The 19,016-nt window shown below is 46.3% G+C and overlaps 1 protein-coding gene across 1 annotated transcript; it reads left to right on the plus strand.

Moving 5' to 3' along the window:
• The first annotated feature begins 1,757 nt into the window (after nucleotides 1–1,757).
• Nucleotides 1,758–18,401, plus strand: LOC139646158 (BICD family-like cargo adapter 1). Its single transcript, XM_071522090.1, has 11 exons — nucleotides 1,758–2,150; nucleotides 3,450–3,665; nucleotides 10,534–10,650; nucleotides 11,262–11,273; nucleotides 12,716–12,862; nucleotides 13,123–13,302; nucleotides 13,627–13,845; nucleotides 14,614–14,757; nucleotides 15,355–15,485; nucleotides 15,813–15,933; nucleotides 18,225–18,401. Exons 1-11 carry the CDS (start codon nucleotides 1,758–1,760, stop codon nucleotides 18,399–18,401), a joined length of 1,857 nt encoding a protein of 618 aa, XP_071378191.1.
• The last annotated feature ends 615 nt before the right edge of the window (nucleotides 18,402–19,016 follow it).

The raw sequence follows: 19,016 nt of genomic DNA on the forward strand, positions 1-19,016 counted from the left end.
TCTCTTTCATGTAGACTACAGCTCTAACCTGGACATCTCGGACACATGACAAAAATGCTTTTGATATTGTCCTTAGGGCTTTTCAGAATTAGCCTTTACTGCGCCTTTGGGTTATGTTGTGGGCCCTTTATTTGATGCTGAGGCAAAATTACTGCCACCAGTCATGAGTGTGACCATCCTCCTCAGATGGTATTACGTGCAGAGCTGTCGCGCATGCAAACAGCTGCTCCAAATTACCCGGCCTGGAGGCCTGTATGTGACTGTGACTGTGAGATGAACTCATTGACATTTTTGTACATTTTTCAACTGCCTCGCTCAGCAACATGGAGATAAGACTACAAACTGTGCACTGTCACTAGGTAGTGGAGGGTAAATGGACATACATTGAGTTTACTTACCCTTTTATTTGAGTTTGGAGTTACACACCTTTTAAGTCTGACATAAATCTTCATGTCGCTAACGCTAGCTCAAATTGATATAACGCTACGTCTGAGGAAGTAGTATCAAACTGATGGACGTTAACAGTTTTGGACGCGTTACTCAATAAAAATAATGCATTATTTGTTACTCAAGTCAAACATAATGGCATTACTGTAAGTGTTAGTCATTGGGAGCAGCAATTCGTTACGTTACTCGTCGTTATATTTACGTTTCACTCCCAATTGCCGCTTGCGTTCTCGTTTACCTTCAAACATCGCGATAACTCAGTTTCCTCTTGTTTTGTCGTTATTTTCCATGATAAAATCAAAGTGCTGGGAATACCTCCACCCAGAGAAAGTCAGCTTTTATTTTTAATTGGGGGATTGGGATAATCATACTTTTTTTTAAATTCAACTTCAATGTTATATTTAGACAACAATATTAACAAATGTCATAAATTACACTGAAATAGTAATTCGTTACACTACTTGCAATGAGAAGGATAATTGCATCACTGTAACACCCAGATATAATTGATTTACTAAAAATATAGATTTTTGTTGACATTAGTGGTTGTTTGCCTTATGATTACACTACATCCACTACATCACATGATGTTTTTTTTTATTATACAAACAGTACACAAAAAACCTACTAATGATATTGCATCAAAGGTAATTTAGGTAATAGTCTATTTCTGTTTTATCTCTTCATTTGCCCATTTCACTACATCACTGGATGTCACCCATATGTCTGAGGAGAAGCACCAAAATATGGCGCTATCATTTTCAGCCAATGGGGTGGCTGTTTGTAACAGGTTGCAGCTGACGATACCAGCGTGGCGGGGGCGCGCATTTGAGGGGGGGGGGGGGGGTACCGGGATCGCGCTCTGCCGTGTAGTCTATTTGGCTGGCAAATGCCTCCGGTGTAACAGGCCGATCATTATGGGGGACCGGGACCCCGCAACGGGATGGACTCTGACCGACCGACCGCTGCGGAGAGCTCGTCAAGGCGGTTAATACGGAGATAAAAGCAGTTTGTGTGTCTAATAATAAACAGCCAGTCAGTAAGCTGCAGAGGAAGCGGTGTTTGCTGGGATTCAATCAGAGCCAGAGCCGTGGCTGGTCGGTTAACCTAGAGGAGAGAGACGTGAGGAAACTGGGAAGACAGCTGTTTTTATTCGAAGTGGATCCAGGTTGGAATTGCGAGGAGCTGCATCGATGGATGAATCGTCGATTATCAGCCGGTCTGGTCAGCCCAACCCAGTCACAGGGTGGGTTCAGCCGGAGTAAAATCACTGGGCTCTCATCTGTTGGCTTTCTCTCCGCCGGGCGGCGATGTCCGCTTTCTGCCTCGACCTGCAGACGTCCGCCGTGGTTTCAGCACCACTGGAGCTGGACAGCGACTGCATGGAGCCCCGGGCCGCCCCCGCTGCCCAGGAGCCGGGCGGGTTTCAGGGCCACTCGCTGCTTCACGCCGGCTCCGGAGGCCTCGGCATGGCCCTGGAAGAGGAACTAGCCATGCTCACCGGAGAGCGGGGCGACGAGGAGGAGTTGTCGGCCCTAGAGGCGCCTGCGGTGGGGCAAAACGCAGACTTGCTGTCGCTCTTCCGTCAAAAGGAAAAAGACTTGGTTTTAGCTGCTAAACTCGGCAAGGCGCTGCTGGAGAGAAACCAAGACTTGACCAAGCAATATGAGAAAATGAACAAAGATCTCAACGAGAAATTAGAGGTAAAAAAAAATAGAAAGAATAATAGGTTGCATGAACCCTAGTTTTAATTCTGTCCCAGGCCTATTTCTGGTTTGTCCACAGTATGCAATAGGCCTAAGTCAACTGAAGTGTGGGCCTACACAATGTAAACAAACTCATGAGGGTCAAAACAAATTCTGCCTCTAGTACATTTAAACTATCAAAGTAAGTTTAGTCTCTTATGATTCCTATATATTATTGTCTGTAAGCATCAGTCTGAGGTGATGTTGATGTCAGCTACACTTCTCTCTTACACTGACCAGCAGTGGATCTGAGACAGGTGTAGGTGTAGGGAAGCTGTGTGAAGTAGATGTGAGTGAGTCCTCAAAGTATCACATATAGCCTTTGCCATACATACTGTACAGCAGAGCTTTTTGTTCATGTTGTATTTAAAACTTCAAACAAGCCGACACGTGGCCTGGGAACAACCACAAAGACTAATCCTCTGGCTATCCAGGGCCTACTGTATCTACTGTACATCTGCTCGGCCCTTATCCACATTCAGCCTCATGTTACAGCTCAGAGAAATAAGCTGCCTCCTCATATCAGACTCCCAGAATCATATTTATGTCGTTTTGGTTCCCGGTATCCTATTCTAACCTGTGGCTGATGTTTTGCGGTCTTGTTTTGATTCTGCTTTGATCCCTCCCTTTGTTCAGGCCTTTACCCAGAGATGAAAATAGTGGCAACCCAGATGCCAGCTGCTTCAGCCATGGGCTTAACCATAATAACAACCCCCATCCAAACTCTGGCAACCTCTGGTGCTGCAGTGCATCTGTCCACCTTTCATTGCCATCTAGAGACTAGAGAGCAGCATCCCGTTCTCTGAGCTGTCACTCCAGGAACTAAGGCTAGATGGGTTCATTTCCCAAATGCTGCAGCAGACCAAATGTGTAAAAGTGTCATTTTTCAACAGTTAAAGCTTAGATTGCCTACTACCCTTTAAAAAGTCCCACCACACTTGTTTGTTTTTGGGCTATCAATCATTTTTGGTAGAAGTAGGTGTCACTTTCAAAAGGTAGATATCTTGTATAAGGCGTAATAATCAAGCTCTGGTCATCCTCAACTCCATATTGTTTCTGATTGATGTTAAATGTATTGGTCATAGCATGTTTACATCATGAGCACCACAATGGAAATAAGTCTCTGACTTTATTGTAACATCTTCAATGATTTTATTTGTGCTTAATTAATGCTCTATTCAAGTCAGCCAATAAAACAAATCCAGTCCAATCAAGCTTTAACCCCGATGCTCTCTCTCTCTCGTTGTCCACACGCAGCACTTGGAGCAGGAGAAGCATGAGCTGCGTCGGCGTCTGGAAAGTCGGGAGGGGGAGTGGGAGGGTCGCGTGGCCGAGCTGGAGACGGACGTCCAGCAGCTGCAGGGCGAGCTGGAGCGCCACCAGGTCCAGCTGAGAGAGGCTGACAGGGACAAGACCAAGGCCATCAGCGAGCTCTCTGAACAGAACCATAGACTGCTGGAGCAACTCAGTAGGGTGAGGGGCGGTGTACGTGTGTGTGTGTGTGTGTGTGTGTGTGTGTGTGTCAGTGCTTCAGGCAGGCTGGGCCAATCTGCATGGAAGAATTTAATTTAATTAGTATTGGCTTCAATGGAGAGTTTTTGTGTCATATGGTCTAAATGCTGCTTTAAAGGTCCTTCCACCCCGCCAAGACACATCTCTTATGGAAATGCTGGTGTGTATGTGTGTGTGTGTGTGTTTCCTTGGTGTGGCCTCGGGGCCACTCAGTTCAGTTCAAGTCTGCCTGGCTGACATGACATAAGGTGCTCAACCAAGTGAGGATCCATCATCCCTCTGGGGAGGTCTACCCTCCTTCAACTTGTCTCTCTCTATAACTTCACCTGAATTATGCTAACTCATCAAAAGGAAAGTGGAGCTTCCTGGTCTTACGCTGAATAATTTAGAAGGATTGGACTGCACACTTATGCAATACCACTCTGCATATTGATAGGTAATTTAGGTAGAGTTATTTGGGCAGGCGGAGTAGAAAAGGGCCCACAAGAGATAGATACACAGATTAGATAGATAGATAGAAAGGGGGAAAGAGAGTGAAATGCACACAGCAGATAGTGAAAGAAAAGAAAAGAGTAGTAGAAAAGGCTGGGCTAAGAGGTTACTCGAGGCTGTATCCTGGTTGATGTGGTGTGCATCGGTCAGGAGAGACTGTGATTGATCCGGCTCTACGGTAGATGCAGATTGATGGAGTTGAGAGTGCCAGCGTTGTAGCTACGCCTGATTAAACCTCCCTAAGCAGCTTCCCCTAACAGCACCCACAGCCCCTCAATCCACTCAATCTGCATCAAAAGAGGGACAGACAGAATGGTCAGTTACCTCCAGGTTGGCTTAACTCCCACATCAGGGAAATGACAGAGGTCTGGTCACCACAGTCATATAGAGTGGTTGATAATCACAGACCAGACCTGTGTGGCTGAAAAGCAACACACCGCTCCTCACTTTGCCACTCTTATGTCACAGGGATGAGCTTGCTTTCCATAGCAGGAAGCTCAGCTGTGTCATTGCATGTCAGAGGGATAAGCCTATACCTATGAGCCCATTTTAACACCTAAACCCCCAGGGAGTCCGCTAACCCTGCAAACAGAGGCATCGCAGTGTCGACTGCTGCCAGGTGGGCTGGTAGGGGGTGCAAGGTGGGGACGGGGGGGGGGGGCCACGCTACAGAAAGCCCCGGAGCTTCATATGTGGAGATTGACAGGCCCGTCGCGGTGCCTTGGTGACAGCCATGGCGACGCTCACACTTGTGTTCTGTGCTGCCTGCCTGTCCGTCCTCCTGGGAGGAGATGAGATCTGCTGCCAGGCGCAGGCTGCCTCCCCAACCCGGCGAGGAGGAGGCTGTCTTTCTCTGGTTTTAGCCCACCAGCTGCACTCCTGTCGCCGCTGCAGGTCTGCTCCCCATCCTGCAGACGCGCTCTGCCTCTCTCATCTCCATCTCTGATCAGATTAAGTCGACCGCCCGCCCCGTCTCGCCCCACCGCCATCACGCTGCCATCGAGGGCCGTGCTGCGCCCTAGACCGGCCAGTTGCTATGGATCCTAGCGAGAGCGGGCACTTAGCATAATTAAACTGCATTTGATTTGATCAGAGCCTGGGTATGGGAATCTATGTGGATATTCCCTGAAATTGGTCTGTATCGTGTTTTGGGGGAGAGCATATCTTGTGGTGTTTATGACTCAGTGGAATTCATGAGACCTAATTGACTACATCGATCCGAGTCTCATGATTCACTGCATTGGGCAGGCGGAGAGACCTGCTGGGTAATAAAATAAATGAGGTCAGCCACAGTGCTCTCTCTCTCTCTTTTTATCTCTTTCTTACTCTCTTCTCTCTCTCTCCCAGTCTGTTTCTACTTGTTACTAAGCAATGGGCTTATAGTGTGTCTTACTAACTGTGTACAGCTCTGATTGAACGGAGGGAACGTGAGGAAACCCTGCTGTAGTAACGCCACCAGAGGCCTGCTATTTTCAACTGCCCCCCCCTGCCCCCCCAGACTCTCCCCATAGTCTCCCCTTCAACAGCAGCGCTCTTGTTAAGATGTAAATAGGTCTATCTGAGCCCTGCTGCTTGTGTGTGTTCAGTCCCATCCAGAGTTATGGATTAGCACGTTATGGCCCTAACATCATGTTGACCTATATGCAGTACATGTGTACACTTACACTGATGTTCAGTCATCAAGCTAACAATGTCTACATTGCTGGTTCCTCTCCGTGGTTTTTCAGAACAGCACCAGGAGGCACACTGCCCAACAAGTGATTATGAGCTTGTTATTGTAGTTCTCTGGCACACCTGCTGGAAATCATGTTTCAGAGTACGGCGACTGGACAACAGACACATCTATTGGGGACCAGACTGTTAATTGACAGCACAGTCACGTTCACAGCCTCCGGGGTTTACAATAACACACAAACAGGAGGAGCCGATAAAAGTGCTAATCAGTTTGCGGCTGCCATCATTACATCACAGTCAGAATCGGATCCACGGTATGACTGACGGCTCTTCAGAGGGCACATATCAAAGCAAATAGTCCAGCCAAAGATTATATTTAGGGAAAAACAGTGCAACTCCCTTATAATGGCTCCTGTGGAGAGGTGATTTCTTAATAAACTCCCTAATTGTCTGCCGTAGGGACGACCTTGAGGAGGCAGGGCACTCCACAGGAAGTGATGTAAGTCACAGGGTAAGATGCAGCGCTGAGGGGATTAGACTGTAATCCGTGGTAATAGCCTTTCCATATGCATTCAATCAGGAGCCACAACAACGCTGATCCATACTGCACTTAATTAATAACGGAGGGTAACTCCACTCAGATCTTTAGCTGAAGAAGATCTAACAGTTTAGCCAAGCCACATCTTAGCCTTAGGCCAGCACAAAGACCCCCTGTGGTTATTCCAGGCTTAGTGTGTGTGTGTGTGTGTGTGTGTGTGTGTGTCTGTGTGTATTTGCACGAGTTTTCCAATAATTGCTGATAAAACTACACATTATATGCAATACACACACAAAGAAACGAAGCACACATCGATCCGGGAATAGAGCTGAGGATGTGTGCTGCTCTGGTCTGGTCTGGTCTGGTCTGGGGTGTGAGGACAGCCAATCTCCTGAGGCCTAATCTGATCAGAGTGAACCAGGGGGGGAGGGGACATTTCTCTAATTACATTACCACACATGCACAGAGAAGGGAAGGGACGCACTGACTCCAGCACAAGTGTCTGCATGCTTTATGGCCATGGTCAGTTCTGCCTCCTTCAACCCCCCCGGTTTCTGCCAGCATTTACCTAATTAGACGTCCACAGCAGCCTCCAGTGACTCATCAAAGTGAGGCCATGGAGACGGAGATTTGATTCTGTTTTGATTAGTCATCTACCGCCATTTAACAACCCAGGTGTAATGTCTGTACTATTTTAGAATGTGTTCAAACATGACAAAAGAGCAGAAACCTTGTGTCCCATGCTGTCCCCTGCCTCCTTAGTACAGTACATTCATTCTTTGCACGTGACTCCATCCCACTCCTCCTTTTACAACCTCCAGTCTGTGTCGAACACGGTCCCTGGGCAGCTCTCCAGCCATCAGCTTTAGTTCAGATCCAGTCACTGGAGCAGAAAACGTCTGCCGCTGCCTCCCATCAGCCCACTGTGGCTGTTGGTATCAAGGCTTTCTAACGGGCACCTGCTCTCACTCGGAGGATTTGTTATGCAATCAAGGTGGGGTAGCCCACCCTCCCCGAGTCTAGACTAGACAGCGCTCTATGAAAATGACTAAGGAAAATACCAGAAGACCGCAAGTCACAGCTCCGCCAATCGCGCCTCTCCCTGGTTGCTATGACAACCAGAGTGACATGCGAATTGAAACTCCATGTGTTGTTACCATGGGAATGTGCTCTCTGCAGAGCTGCGCGATGGCAAGGGTACGGCCAGCGTGATGCTGGGGTTGCGACACAGAAGACCTGTGGCACACCTGCCGCCCCCCGTGTCTGCCACGTCATGTTCTGCAGCCGTAGATAGAGTTTAATCATAGCCTGTGATGGAGTCAACATGTGATGTCTACCTTCCTGCCTGTCAGAGTAGAGACTGTAGGGGAATGTCTCTCACCACTGAGCCCTACTTTGCTGCCCTGGATTCTGTCACAGCAGTCTCATTTGCCCCTGTGTGTGTGTGTGCGTGTGTGTGTGTGTACTGTCGCGCCGATAATGCTTGATCTGAGATCTGAGGACTTTATGCTCAGATTAAGAGGAATGTCAGCAGATCCGTCAGTCTGCGGTCAGCTCTCCTGTTTTTCCCTGTGATCTCAATCTGTCAGCGCAGTGGGCCACTGGGTCAGATGTCACATTACCGCTGTGACCTGCCTCTGCACTGACCTCCGCTGATTGCACATCAGTCTCCCACGCAAAGCAGACAGGATCACGCTGCTGTCGGAGGAAAACCCCTAATCTTTAAAAAGTCACATTTTCACACATTTAGAAAACAGGCCATGTTTTCAGATTAACAGCTATGCATTCTGGGAATGCTAGTGCTGTTTTGAATGTGTTTCATCCTCACTCTGGTCGTGAAATCACTCAAGCTACATTATAAAGGTCCAGCTAAACCTTCAGTTCAAGTAAACATATGAAAATCCTTAAAAGTGGAGTTATGAGGTTTTCCACACAGCAGCTATTAACTGCTGTGTGGTGTGTCATTCTGGCCCAGTAAAGACAAAAAGCACATCTGGTGACTGGAAGTGAATACTGGCTAAGAGTCATTAGCAGACAATAATATGACAAGGTAATGACATGAACTTCAGACCTGGGACAGATTGTAGTTGCAAATTATTCTTAGCATTTGTTTAACCTGCCTGGAGTGCCAGATGGGGACTGCATCACAGTCAGTTTAGTGTATTTTTGTCATTGTAGGAATGAATTATCCATATAGACTCAGATATTATACTATTGTAGTTTGGCTGTAGATGATTTAAGCACCTTCATTAACTATCGTAAGGATAGTTATGTTTTAACTTATTTCATTCTTAAGCAGTTAGTGCCATAAGTTACAGTTTCAGTGTTGTTCACATTAACGCTACATAATGCTGGGATCTCAACACATAGCATTGGGTGTGTTCAGAATGGAGATGGGTAGAGCTGAAGGAGAGGAGTGAGTGGGTTACTGATTGATTGATTGATTGATTGACTGATTGATTGATTGATTGATTTATTGACTGACTGATTGATTGACAGTACTTACAAAACACTGTAAGTGTACCTCCTACTGTACCATACCTTCTTATCATGCTGTGTCATTTCACTTCAATAGAACATTTTCACTTTTCAGCATGCATACCTCTATAGGAATTCCTTGAATCTCCAGTTTTGGCTGCTCTTGTCACCACCGCTCACTCACTTACATTTGAAATTACTGTTAAAATCATACTTCTAACACATTTACAAACACAGCAAAGAAGGCACGCTGTTGCCAGAGTGTAGTATTAGTTTCTGTTCATAGTGGAGCTGAAGCAGAGCCGTTCTGACAGCTCGTCCTTTTCAGAGACTCCCAGCAGAATACAACTGCAGACTACAAGCAGTGTTACCTAAGGACAAAAGTGAACTGAAGTGAGTCTGAAATTAATCTTACGCGACCAGCTGTTGAGCTTCCTCACATCTCCCTAAGAGCTTCTCAAAAAGCTGCAGCAGTGTGTGAAGAGCTCTTATAAACATCATAGTGCCACCTAGAGGCAAGCCTGGGCCTAAATGCACTTCAGGCTGATATACAGTGACTGGTAACTCCTGTTCTTATTGAGTTTAAAAACACACCATGATTTGCACTCAGCCCCTAGTGACTAAACAGAAATTGTTACATTTTTAAACAGCAATTCAATTATAAAATGTTATTCCCTTGAAGCTGTGGCCCATTCTCATTCGTCATGATTATAAAAATGGAATCTGTAGCCAGTGTGGAAATCAGTTGCTGCTTATCTTACACTGTTGGACATATTTACTATCATTTTTGTCTCGTCAGTGGGCTGTAGTAAGTGAGCGCTTTTCAGGATTGTGCTGTTGCCATGGTAGTGACGATGATGTGAATGGCAGCTTCCTGAGTGCAGCTTTATGCTAATGAGGTTCGGCCGGGCTCCCTGTGGCCTGATCCCATCCGTCCAATAAGCTCAGCTGATGAGCACAGTCTGCTGCACCGGAGACCGAGGAGTGGACTGTTTCAGATTAAAAAAAAGAAAATAAGGCCGTGACATTTGGCTAAAACTGTGCTTTCGCAGGAACAGCTATCAAATACAGCATTTACAGGAACAGAGCAGGGAGGGGGGTGACTCACTCACAATTAACACTGTGTCAGTTGCAGAAAGAACATCAGTGTGTTAGTGCATGCGTGTGTGTGTGTGTGTGTGTGTGTGTGTGTGTGTGTGTGAATAACAAGGAGTATCTTGCGGTTCCTTATCAGACTCAAATGAGTCACCTCAATATGTTGGGAAAGCAACACAGACTGATAAAAGTGCTGCTGTACATGTCTGTATCTTTCTAATGTAATGGAGCAGTGAACACAACAGCAACACATTAATCACTGCTATTGTCATAACACACACACTTAGCAATGTGGACTCTAGTTAACTGACACTGTTCTCTCTCTCGCTCTCCCTCTCTTGCCCTCCCTCTCTCTCTTATGCTCTCTCTCCCTCTCTTGCCCTCCCTCTCTCTCTTATGCTCTCTCTCTCTCTCTTGCCCTCCCTCTCTCCTCTCTCTCTCTCTCTCTCTCTCTCTCTCTCTCTCTCTCTCTCTCTCTCTCTCTCTCTCTCTCTCTCTCTCTCTCTCTCTCTCTCTCTCTCTCTCTCTCTCACTCACTCTCTCTGTGTCCAGGCTGCGGAGGTGGAGAGGCAGCTGTCCACTCAGGTCCATTCGTTACGGAACGACTTCAGGGAGAAGAGTGTGTCTACAAGCCAGCACATGACACGACTAGAGAGTCTACAGGCTGAGGTGAGCTACTATCAACACAATCTCTGCTTTATGTATCACTTTATACAACGTGTGGCTGATCGATTGACTGGCTGGATGATTGATTGACAGCTTGACTGATGATTCTTTGATTGGTACTTTTTGTAGGAGTCCATGAGCAGTCAACCGTCAAACATCTAGCCTAAAAGTGCTAACAGAGAAAAGTAGAGCCAGGTATTGATTATTCTGTGTTGAGGGTGCTGCTTCTCAAGAAGTCATTTTGCCTTTTTGCAATTATTGGTACTGAGAGGAAAGCCTGAATGCCGGAGGTGACAACAGATCCCCGGGGCAGCTGATGTTGGAGGTTGACAGCTCCTGTGCTAATAAGAGAAAAAAAGTGAAACACTGCTTTGAACAAACACTGTCACACATTTCAGAGAGCGGTGTTTGTTATTATTACCTACCTTATTTACTGCCATTGAGGAATGATGCTCCTCTTCCAGGGAATTTCCTGTCAGGGCTCCTCAGGCTTTCTCACACCTGATCTTTTCCTCTCGCTCTTTAATCTTTTCCCTCATCTCTCTCTCTCTGTCTCTCTCCCCCCCCCCCCTTCCTCCTCCTCTCAAATGAATTCCTCCTCTCGGTTGGAGCAGCAAGGGCTAGAAGTGAGTGGTTACCGATCGCTGTCTGTTGGTCAGACTGCATGCTGCATGTGACTTATTGTAAAACATAGAAACAAGGATTGCACTAAGAGTTTGCTTTTACTTTTGAATTGTGTGTCATCCCCTCTGTGTCCAACTAAATGATGAGTTAGGGCAAATTACTATTATTTCTTATGGTAGATTATTGAATCTTTTATTGGATTCATTTATTATTTTTTTGACCTTATATAACCATAATACAGTTGAAAATGCTACATCTATAGTACATAACCCAAAATGGTTGGTGTCTTGGTGTGTTAAAGAATATCAGCTGTCATCCACTGTTGACCAAAATTAAAGGGTATCTAAGCCAAAAAACAATTTACATATCAATAAAACAAATTAGCAAATAATCGTTAAATAATTAAATATACTATATATATTTAATAACATTTTCCCACTTATCCCTATGGCAATCCCTGTTTCCTGAGATTGAGCATGAATAACATGCTTGGTCAGCGGAGCATGAGACGTGTTGTGATGTCACCGAGCCAGCCGTGTCTTCATGTATGATATCTGCGAGATAAGTGGGGAGCGTAACAATGTAAACAGTTCAGACGTACTCCTGGCTCCTCTTCAAAGCCGGGGAGAAAACACCCCGACTGCAGAGCCTGCGCTATAATTGGGAGAAAAAGCTAGCGCTCTATATTTAGCTCGGATGCTGCAATGTCTGGGTGCTCCCACCACTCCAGCGTTAATATGACAAGCGCTGATGACTAATGGCTTTTACCCCTATCTTTGTCACACAGAGACTATCATAGCAAGACAAACTATCTGAAGGACGTGCCGAACCTGGCCATGTAGACTCTCATATGGTAGTAAAAGCCACAGAGCGGCACAAAACGTCAAGCTCCTGCACTGTGAAGTAGGTTAGCAGATGTAGGTCAAAAGCAGTGATGGTGGGGAGGAGAGGGGGAGGCGGGCGGGGGGGGGGGGGGGTAAAAATGAACAAGAACTGATGTTTGTTTAATGGGGAAAGCTGCTCTGGAAGCTACAAAGACACAGAAAAACAATTCTCCCACCATGAGAAATGTGTTGCATTGTTGCAGCAACAGAATTCAGTTCAAGGCCGTTACACAGGGACGGGAAGGGATAAGCTGGTATCAAGTTTTGTTGAGGCACTAACCTTTCACCAAGACATTCCTGAAGACGAGGGTGGCAACCAACGCCTACGCCTGTGCTAGGCAACAAACATTCTTTGGGCCGGTGGGAGTACTTTTAATCTTGTGTAAGAGCGGCTTGCCTCGCAGTTGGGAGAACAACAACTTTAGAAAATGAGCTTTTAATTAAGTCCGCGGCCGCCTGTCTGTCCCGCGTCGGCCAGAAAAAGAAAACCATCCTGAGTTTCTGCTCTTAATGCCCGTTTCTCCGCGCCGTGACGTCTGACCCGCGCTCTGACCCTTCAGATTAAGATGCTGTCGGAGAGGAAGATGGAGCTGGAGCGCCGGGTTCACGCCATGCTGGAGGAGAACGAGCTGCTGCAGAACACAGTGGACGACCTGAGGGAGAGGACGCTGGTGCTGGAGAAGCAGTGCCATGAGAAGGACCTACAGGTAGAGAGCATGAGGGCTGCATGAAGGGCTTCATACGGTGTCACACAGCCATTAGATCTCATACCTTTGAGGGTAGGGACGTCCTCTTTTTGGTAATTACCTTCTACAAAGCCATCTTTGTAGATACCCATTGGGTATTTGTTACTGATTTTATGTTTTATGTTACTGAGCGCCACCTACTGATTCATGTACTATTGGACAGCAAAGATTGTACTTATTGCACCTTTAAGTCCCAGCATTGCCTGCTGTGTTTGTATCAGTTGCGACAGAGCCAGCTGGAGCTGCAGGAGGTTCAGGTGTCCCACAGGCAGCTGAGCGCCCGGCTGGAGGAGCTGACGGAGGAGCACAGCCTGCAGGGCCTCACCCCCCACCCCTCCAGCCTGCTGTGTGAGATAGAGCAGAGCATGGAGCAGGAGGAGCAGGAGCAGGAGAGGGAGCAGGTAAAGTAGCATGACTGTGTATGGCTGCAGATACCAGTTTGAGTTTGTTTTAACCTGCTTTGAGCACCAGAGGGGTGGGGTTTAGTGTCGGGTAAGTGGTCAGTCTCAGAAAAGTCCACTAGCTCATTGAATCTTCTAATGACAAACCCCCCATCTGTTTAGTAGTAGTAGTAGTAGTAATAGTAGGAGTAGTGGTAGTAGCATTATTATTATTAATAGTAGCAGTAGTCTCTCTCTCTCTCTCTCTCTCTCTCTCTCTCACTCTCTCTCTCACACACACACACACACACACACACATTAACGCTCTCCCTCTCCCATGTGCAGCTGCGCCTCCAGCTGTGGGAGGCGTACTGCGAGGTTCGGTCGCTCTGCTCCCATCTGCGGGGAAACGACGTCACGGACTCGGCGCTGTCCACCGACTCTTCCATGGACGAGTCCTCGGAGACGTCCTCAGCCAAGGATGTGCCTACCGGGAGCCTCCACACCGGCCTGCTGGAGCTGCGGAGGCTCACGCAGAACCTGCTGGACGGCAACGAGTCCACGGTACCCAACGTCACACTAGCAGGCAGTCGAGCTTTAGCTGTACAGCACCTTACATACAAAGTGTTTAACATGAAGGCAGTTAAAACAATGATGAATAGGAGGATTAAAACACAATGTGTAAGACAAATTACAGCATAAGACACAATGAGGTAACACTTTATAATACCCATGCTTAGCAAATGGTGAATTTATCATTGTTTAACATGAGTTCATTTTAGTTTCATCCTGTAAATAATGTTTAGTTCAAATTATTTGATAGTTAACAATAAACATGCCACAGACTAATACTTACCTAGTGTTAAATAATGCTAAATTCTCCATTTAGTAAGGACAGTTATTATAAAGTATGACCCACAATGATTACTTTGATATTAAGATTAAGATTAGTGAGTAAAACCAGGCTAAAAAGGTAGGTCTCAACATTACATTTAAAGATGTGGACAGACAGATGTGTGACACCCTCAGGTCCTGTGGCAGGCTGTTCCAAAGGAGAGGACTGTAGATGATGCTCTTGTGTAGCATCATGCATATCAACAACCATGCATTCATGTATTCTGGTACACTTACTGCCCTTGATACATTGTACAAATGTAGCAAGACACCATCAAAATGCCGTTTCCTTGTGACTTTAAGTCCTTGGTTGACAGAATCATAACACTTTTACAGACTGAATCCTCTATGGGCTTGTTTTAGAGATAGTGAATAATGATTTTTTGAGAATATAGTTGTGTGTGTGTGTTGTGATGTGGTGTGTGTTGTGTGTTGCAGGGCTCCCGGCGTAGCGATGAGGAGGCTCTGGAGGAGCAGGTGAGGAAGCTGGGAGAGGAGCTGCGGGAAGTCCGAGAGCTGTATGAGGCCGAGCAGGACAAAACACGCAGCAACGAAGACGAGCAGCTGCAACTACACAATCAGGTACGGGCTGCTGCAACACACACATACACACAAAAGGCAAGAATTGGCAGAGATCAGGTGATGGATATGGAGGTTGAAATCTGAACAAAAGGCGAGAATCTTCATACTGGGGTCCTGACAAGACATGCGTCAGCCACGGCTCTTATTAATTCAAGATCACATCTAATCTTTCTTGGCTGAATAACATTGCACTCAAGGGTGCTCATGTCTAAGAATAAGTAGTAATAAGTAATTTAGTTGAACCGATGACACAGAAGTGGTACAGACCGGTTTTTGTGTGCGTGTGTGAGCAAACGTGAATTTATTTGATGCTGTTTATAATGGAGGACAACGCTTCAGCCCCTTGTCTTTCCTCCCACCAGGACAGCTCACCTTCCCCAGGGGGGTTGAAACACTGTCCTACATGTTCTAGACAATATGAAATCAATCCACATCTCTGGTCACTTCTCCTTCGGGTCGACTGAACATCATTCTCACACACAAGCACTCCTCAATGCGATTCAGCCGAGGAAGACTGGCTGTGATCTTGAATTTATAAGGCCCGTGTCTGTGACGCATCCCCCCCCCCGTGTCGTTCCTCCCCCGTGTGTCCTGCAGATGGCGCTGCTGTCTGTAGAGATGCACTCTGTCCAGGAGGAGAATGAGCGGATCAGGGCGATGGCTGAAGTGCGAGAGCCCAGCGAGCAGCTCCAGAGCGCTATACGGGACAGAGACGACGCCATAGCCAAGTAGGACACAGCATGAGACAACGCTTAGCAGTCAGGAATTGCTTACATAATTACTTATCAAGTATTGTGTTTAGTAATTTATCCAACACTTCAGGTGTAATTGTAGTTGTACAAAATGTACAAAATAGAGTAGACTTGAACATAATTCATCAGTATAATGACACAGGTTTACATCATTATTCATTAGATAGATACAGATTATAACAATTTCATTTCTCAGCTCTCCTCTAAGAAGTCATTTTACATTCATCACCATGTAAAAGGGTTTATGAAAACAAGCCTCCATGCTAGCAGGACGTCACTCATCAGTCTGTGTGTGTCTTCCAGGAAGAAAGCGGTGGAGATGGAGCTGGCGAAGTGTAAGATAGACATCATGTCTCTGAACAGCCAGCTGCTGGACGCCATCCAGCAGAAGCTCAACCTATCACAGCAGCTGGAGGCCTGGCAGGTGGGTCAAAGGTCACAGGCCGGGGGTTCATGTCTTATATCTAATAGCTAATCATTGCAGAGTGTTTTACAACACCTTTTTTGAAAGTTGTTACACAAATAAAGCTGGTCAGGTATAGCAACTATAAATTTAGATTGTGTATGAATTTAGCTAGTGCCACTTAAATTGTAATTATTAGGCAGACTAATATATAATGTATAGCAAGATTCCTTCTTCATTTCTTCTTCATCATGTTATAAGTTATATACAAATGAATATACAATAATTGTTGAAATAGTTTGTCTTTTTCCATCCCTTTCCTGTAACTACTGTCTAGTGTATTTCTGTTTTAACAATTTTACAATATGCACATACACTGAGCCACTCAATGTACTCCTGAAAAACAACTGAAAAACAAATGCAGTTGTATGTTAATCAGTTTGCTGTGGTGGGTGCCACTAAGGAAACATATAACATGTTAGATTGAGGACTCAGTGTGTGTGTGTGTGTGTGAGTGTGTGTGTCCCCTCCCTCCCCTCCCTCATCTGTAACTAGCAGCTCTTTCCTCTCTCTTTCCCTGCCTACAGTTTGCCTCCTCAGGGCTCTTTACTGTGTGGCTCTTGTGGTTTCTGATCTAGTGGCCTTTCTCAGCTTCCGTACCACCCTTTCTCCCCTGTGGTACCCCCCTCCTGCCTTAGAGGTGAGCTGAGGCGCGCCATCTCGCCCCTCCATCCCCGCACTAATTCGACCACGCCATGCCGAGCCATTCCATGCTACGGTTAGCTGACTCAGGACAAACGCCCATCCCGGCTGCCTGTCTCTCTGAAAGCATTAACCACTCACTGAGAACCATCGCTCCACTGTCGTCCAGTCTGTCTCCCTCTGTCTCCCCTCTCCATACTCCTGTGGCTCCTTTAAAAGGAATACACCAAGGTTTTGGGAGTTTGGCCTGTTGGTCAACTTACCTGTTAAGTGATGAGAACACAGACACCAAAATCATCCATGTGTCCCCGGTAGACCATTTGCTGCGGCGCTCCATGCTAACACTTTAGCATACTCTTTGTAGAGTGACAGTAGGAGACTAGGATTATCCAAACTAAGAAGACTGAGTTTTAGTAATAAAAAGTTGTTGTATTGAATGGCCTCTAGATTCATGAATGTTAAAAATGAAATATCAGTAACTCAGTTTAAAGGAATAGTTCACCCAAAAATGAAAATTCTGTCATCATCTACTCACCCTCATGCCAAATGAAACACAGGTGAAATTTGTTAGTCCATATAACACACAGGGAGGTTGCCAGCACAACTTGGTAGCAGCCTTCTCCAAAACAACTGAAGTCAGTGGGGACCTGTTCTTTAGAGTTCCAACACAAAAACTATACTGTGAATAGAAAGACCTATACACCATTATTTGTTGCAAATCAATCAGCTGTAGTTAAGATTTGAACTAAATGATGGTGTAAATATACTGTAGGTCTTTTTGGAACTCTGAAGAACTGGTCCCCACTGACTTCAGTTGTGTTGGAGAAGGCTGCTATGGAGTTGTGCTGCAACCTCCCTGTGTGTTATATGGACAAACTTCACCTGTGTTTCAACTGGCATGAGGGTGAGGAGATGATGACAGAATTTCCATTTTTGGGTGAACTATTCCTTTAACTGCTTTAGCCAGGTTTATGTTTGGAACTATTTCAGGCAAACAACCATGTATTCATCCACTGGGCAGTGATCTTTAGCGGTACACAGTCTCCCATCACCACTGTTGCCAAATTTAGGACTTTGTTGCTAGATTTAGTGACTTTTCAGACCACTTTGCAGACCCCAGACCGCTTTCCGTACACACTGTAACCCCTACCTCCGCTAAGAATGGGGGCTGTAGCAAATATCTTCATATGCTAATTAGCGTATCACATCATCTGGCGCCTTCTAGCGACTCTCTGAGCAGCCAATAGCTACTTTCCTTGGCAACACTGCCCATCATCCACCACGTTCACAGAGAAAGTAGTCCCTGGTAGTGGAAAACAGTACATTAGTTTTATATCATATTTGGTGAACATTTTACCAATCTCCTACACAAAACTGTCAGACTTTACATCATTTAAGATTACTTGCTCTCATTTTTGCGAGAGAATGCTAGTACCCCACTATCACTCAACATAATGCACTGGAACAAATGCTCTATCAGGCACACAAGGATGATTTTAGTGTTTATGTTCTTATCACTTAAGTGTTAAGTTGCCATATACCTTCTCTGTCTGACATTTCTCTCCTGTCTTTCTCTCCTTCACTTCTCTGTCCTTCGCTCCCTCTTTCAGGATGATATGCACAGAGTGATTGACCAGCAGCTGATGGACAAGCACCAGGACGAGTGGCGCGCCGCCCCTTACTCCCTGTCAGGGTCGTCGGGGGCCCACGGCGGTCAGTCCTCTAGACGAGCTCACCGCATCTCCGACCGGGACAAGAGGCTTTTCTCTTTCTTCAAAAAGAACTGAGCCCTACTGGACTGGCCCTGAACACACCAGGCAGACAGAGACAGACGAGGTGAGGGAGAGAGAGAGAGAGAGGGAGAGAGAGAACACAGTACAGGGGTAACAGCACAGCCAAAGATGGGCAGCGGCACACACTTACAGACAGGAGGGGCTCATGAGGGCCGGGGGGGTCATTTTGCACTTTATCTGTCCCATCACTCCTCTCTCCTTACTGATACTGGTGAACAGCGACAAAGGGAGCTTGCATAAGAATAGGACGTCCCCAGAGGCTTTGGCTTCAGCCCCTCTCATTGAAATCTCACATGAACAGGGTCACACAGTTTACCTCCACAGAGGACGGTTCCCTTGTAGTGCCTACTACCATCTCTACTGCCCCACTGCCAACTCTATAGAGAGGGAACACCGTGCGCAAGCTCCCGCTGTACGCATCCCGGTTATCAGGCCAAGGAGTCTGGGGAGGGACCGGTGGATACTCGGGACAGAGCGGGATCATGGGAAAAGATGAGGGATAGCAGGACGGGACGCGCTCTAGCGGGATAATGACCGTTCTCTGGGTAGGGAGCAGTGCTGCTACAGCTAACCCACATATGATCTCTCAGGTTTATTCATTTGTTCAGG

This window comes from Centroberyx affinis, unplaced genomic scaffold, assembly GCF_046629955.1.
Source record: "Centroberyx affinis isolate AG114_WGS23_722 - 3 ecotype Tasmania unplaced genomic scaffold, CSIRO-AGI_Caff_v1 ptg000950l_1, whole genome shotgun sequence".
NCBI lineage: Eukaryota > Metazoa > Chordata > Actinopteri > Beryciformes > Berycidae > Centroberyx > Centroberyx affinis.

Coding starts and splice junctions, on each gene's coding strand:
- LOC139646158 (XM_071522090.1), top strand. CDS start 1,758: ATGTCCGCTTTCTGCCTCGACCTGCAGACGTCCGCCGTGGTTTCAGCA. Junction 14,758..15,354: donor AGCTGCAACTACACAATCAG/GTACGGGCTGCT, acceptor TGTGTCCTGCAG/ATGGCGCTGCTGTCTGTAGA. Junction 15,486..15,812: donor AGAGACGACGCCATAGCCAA/GTAGGACACAGC, acceptor TGTGTCTTCCAG/GAAGAAAGCGGTGGAGATGG.